A 3,365-nucleotide genomic window follows, 5' to 3' on the forward strand; every position below is an offset into this window, starting at 1 on the left:
AGTTCAGTTCTAGTTCAGTTCTAGTTCAGTTCTAGTTCAGTTCTAGTTCAGTTCTAGTTCAGTTCTAGTTCAGTTCTAGTTCAGTACTAGTTCAGTTCTGGTTCAGTTTCGTGTATTTCAAGTTTAGTTCTAAAATCAAATATTCCTAAATTTTAGATAATAATGACCATAAGTTGTTAAGCTTCTTATACTTAAGATTATTATGTACACCTAGATATAGTTAACCCAAAAAACTTTGAATCTTTTGTAAAGGAATTCAAAAAATGTATAACAATATTTAAGGACATACCGTTCAAATATTCTTCTATGATTTTGTATATTTGTTTGCAATTGATCCTACATATCGTTAGCAGAAATATAGAAAATGCAATAAATAGAACCACAACCTAATAAAAATAATCAAAAACAACATTCCTTAAATACAGAAATTAAGCAGTTCGATTTTTATTGATGCTTTTGAATATATGTTTTATTTACTAAGTAGTTTTATATTTTAGCTAACGATATCTTTATATAGAAAAAAAATATAACAAAGAATTTCAAGCGTATACTCGTATGCACATGATGTGTTACTTTTTTCTCATATACACATTAATACACAATATAAATGAACAATTTCTTAGATGTTATTATTATATATTTTAGAAGGCTTTGGGGTCAACATATACAACAAACAATAGCTTCAAATATTTTACAATTTTTTTAATAATATAAAAGAGAAATGTATATGAACATGCATCTTTGATAAGACTATGTATGTACATTCCTTAAAGATGCTTATATATATATATATATTTAACGACTTAATATTCTAATGAATCTTTAGCTGAACAGTAGCTTAAAATAAGATTAAGTAAATTTTAATTTAAATTATACATATTTTTAAACTTTTGCTAGGAAAACTTTTTTAGGTTTTAATGTTCATAATTTATTATGCTAAATGTAAAGATTATCATCATTTTAACAGCCTCCAATTAAATTCCTATTAAAATTTATTGTTTTTGTTTTTTTTATTTCTTTTACTTTTACTATTTATACTTTATTGATGTTTTCTTTTTTGTTTGTTTTTTTTTTCTTATTTTACTGTCGCCGTTGTGTCTTTTCTTATAAGTTTAGTTTCTTTCTTCATTTTTTTTCCTGAACTCTATGAGTTTCTTTGTTTAAATTTTATTATTGTGCCTCTTGTTTTTGTAACCATTAAGAATTGTGATGAGGAGTATATTTTGCCTTTGTAACACGTTTGAATTATAGATTGTAGTGTTACTGAAGTAATTCTACTAAGGGTCAAAACAGAGTCTGTTTGATTCTACTTGACACTACGCGCGTAGTTAACCAAATCTACTAAGTCCTTATAGAATATCCTCTGTCTATCTGCTGTCAAAAAACAAACGTAAATTTTGATAAGATCTTTAAGAAATTTGATAGGTCAAATTGTAGTCGCCGCAGCGCCCAATTAAAAAAATATTTATTGGACAAAATAGCGCCTTCCTTCCAATACTATCAACATTCTTTCTCTATTAGGATAGGAATTCATTAAATATTACACTTATCTTTCCGGCTTTTCTATCTCTTTTTGTTTATTTTTCTTGTTTCTTCTTAAAGGAAATCACAACGGACCTCATGGGTCTACAAGTGGATACCTATTTGGTATACAACCATTTTAAACTAAAGTAAGGCGCTAGTCTTGACAAAGGGACTTTTGTAACCTGGTAGAAATATATATAAAAGCTTGAAGCCTAAGAGTTTTGATTTGATGGAAATACATATAAGTTATTACATGCTTTAGTGTAGGGTGTATAAGAGTCGCTACCGCTCTTTTTAATTATATTATTTCTTTAAGCATGTATATACACATCTGCTTGGCTCTTTTTTGGATTATGATTTTGGGGTAATTTTCAAGTAGTTTGTCTTCCATTAGTGCTGGCTTGACTTTGTCGGAATGAAAGTAACAGCAACAATAACAATCTTAACTACCAATCATGAATAATAATAATGCAACTATTCTTTATGATCTTACTCTTGTAATATTTAAAACAAAATAACAAGCGAAAAGTTAAAGTTTTTTAAAAACAAAGTTTCACTTTTTTTATAACACATATTATTTTTAAAAAATTATGAAGCATTATTTTTAAAATGTATTTCTACTAACTACTGTTAGAAAATGAGGCTAAAGTTTTAAAGAGTTTTGGTTTCCAATTTTCAAAAATTTATTAATTATAAAAACGTTTTAAGAGAAACATTTTAAATTATTTCTTAAAACCATTTTTTTATAATTAAAGAAACTTTTCACAAATTGTTTATTAGCTATAAATGAAGAAAAAAAGGTTAAACTTTTTAATTAGTTTTTTTTTTCATGATAAATACAACATCACCAACTTGCTCAATTTTTACATTTTCTTTATGAGGTCAATCAAATAAAACAATTCTGTTGTAATCTTTTAATATAAATGTATAAATATTATTATTCCTATAACATCTTAAGTTAAATTGTTTAAATATTTTAAAATTACAATTATTAAAGTGTTTACGAATGAGACCACTTTTATTAAATATTTACTTAAGCTAAAGTCTTGAGACAGCAGACAACATACTTACACAGAAAAAAAAACTGCCTAGATACTTCAAAATTATAAATGGAAAATAAGTCATGTTGCAATTTTGTTTTTCCTTATACATTCATAATAATAAACAGAGCTATACTACTACATAATTATACTACACAAAAAGTTAAATAAATTTCTTAACCCAGCAAACATTTCCTTATTTAAAATATGCAAATATATAATATTAATTAATATGTTTATAGAATCATCAACAATTACAATAGAAACGTTCACACCACGATTTGATTTTCACTCCCAAACGACCCGATTCTCAATCCGCCAAAATTTTTCAATTCAGCAACAGCTGTATCAATAATAGAAATCAAGATTGATTAAAAATTTTTTATTTTCCTCTGTTCTTTCCTTTTTTACATCAATCGCATTTACATTGTTTACTGGGCGTAATATCTAAATATCTGCCTGAATCTTCATCTTATAAATGTAAAAATTCCTCTATATATTACTGTTGATTTTACATCTCTTTTGTTGTTGTTATTAATGTATTTATTGTGTGTCATTTGTTCCAGTCAAAAGAAGTTAAAGCCGGGAGCAAAGTATGACACACATCACGCGACAAATGTCTGTCTATCTCTTTATATATATTTTTTTATATGTATGTATACAAATGTGTTTGTAAAATTTTTTTTCTTTGTCAACAATTTACAATAATAATAAATAAAAGAAAACAAAGAGAAAAATTAAAAGAATAAAATAAAAACATGTAAATAACAACGTGTAACATCAGAAAATAACATAAACAAT

At 25.6% G+C, this 3,365-nt stretch overlaps 1 protein-coding gene across 2 annotated transcripts in view; it reads left to right on the forward strand.

The window, feature by feature from the left end:
- Positions 1 to 3,178, forward strand: part of LOC111687179 (uncharacterized protein DDB_G0283357-like) — a 15,386-nt gene extending 12,208 nt beyond the window's left edge. The window contains exon 2 of one of the 2 annotated variants that reach the window (XM_046955359.1): positions 3,131 to 3,178. In XM_046955359.1, the coding sequence (XP_046811315.1) occupies positions 3,131 to 3,163 (33 nt within the window). In that variant the 3' untranslated portion in view covers positions 3,164 to 3,178. Of the gene's footprint in view, positions 1 to 1,602; positions 1,690 to 3,130 lie in introns of those variants that run through there. The other variant, XM_046955358.1, reaches the window with a different exon arrangement.
- Positions 3,179 to 3,365: the final 187 nt, after the last annotated feature.

This window comes from Lucilia cuprina, chromosome 6 (genome assembly GCF_022045245.1).
Source record: "Lucilia cuprina isolate Lc7/37 chromosome 6, ASM2204524v1, whole genome shotgun sequence".
Lineage (NCBI taxonomy): Eukaryota > Metazoa > Arthropoda > Insecta > Diptera > Calliphoridae > Lucilia > Lucilia cuprina.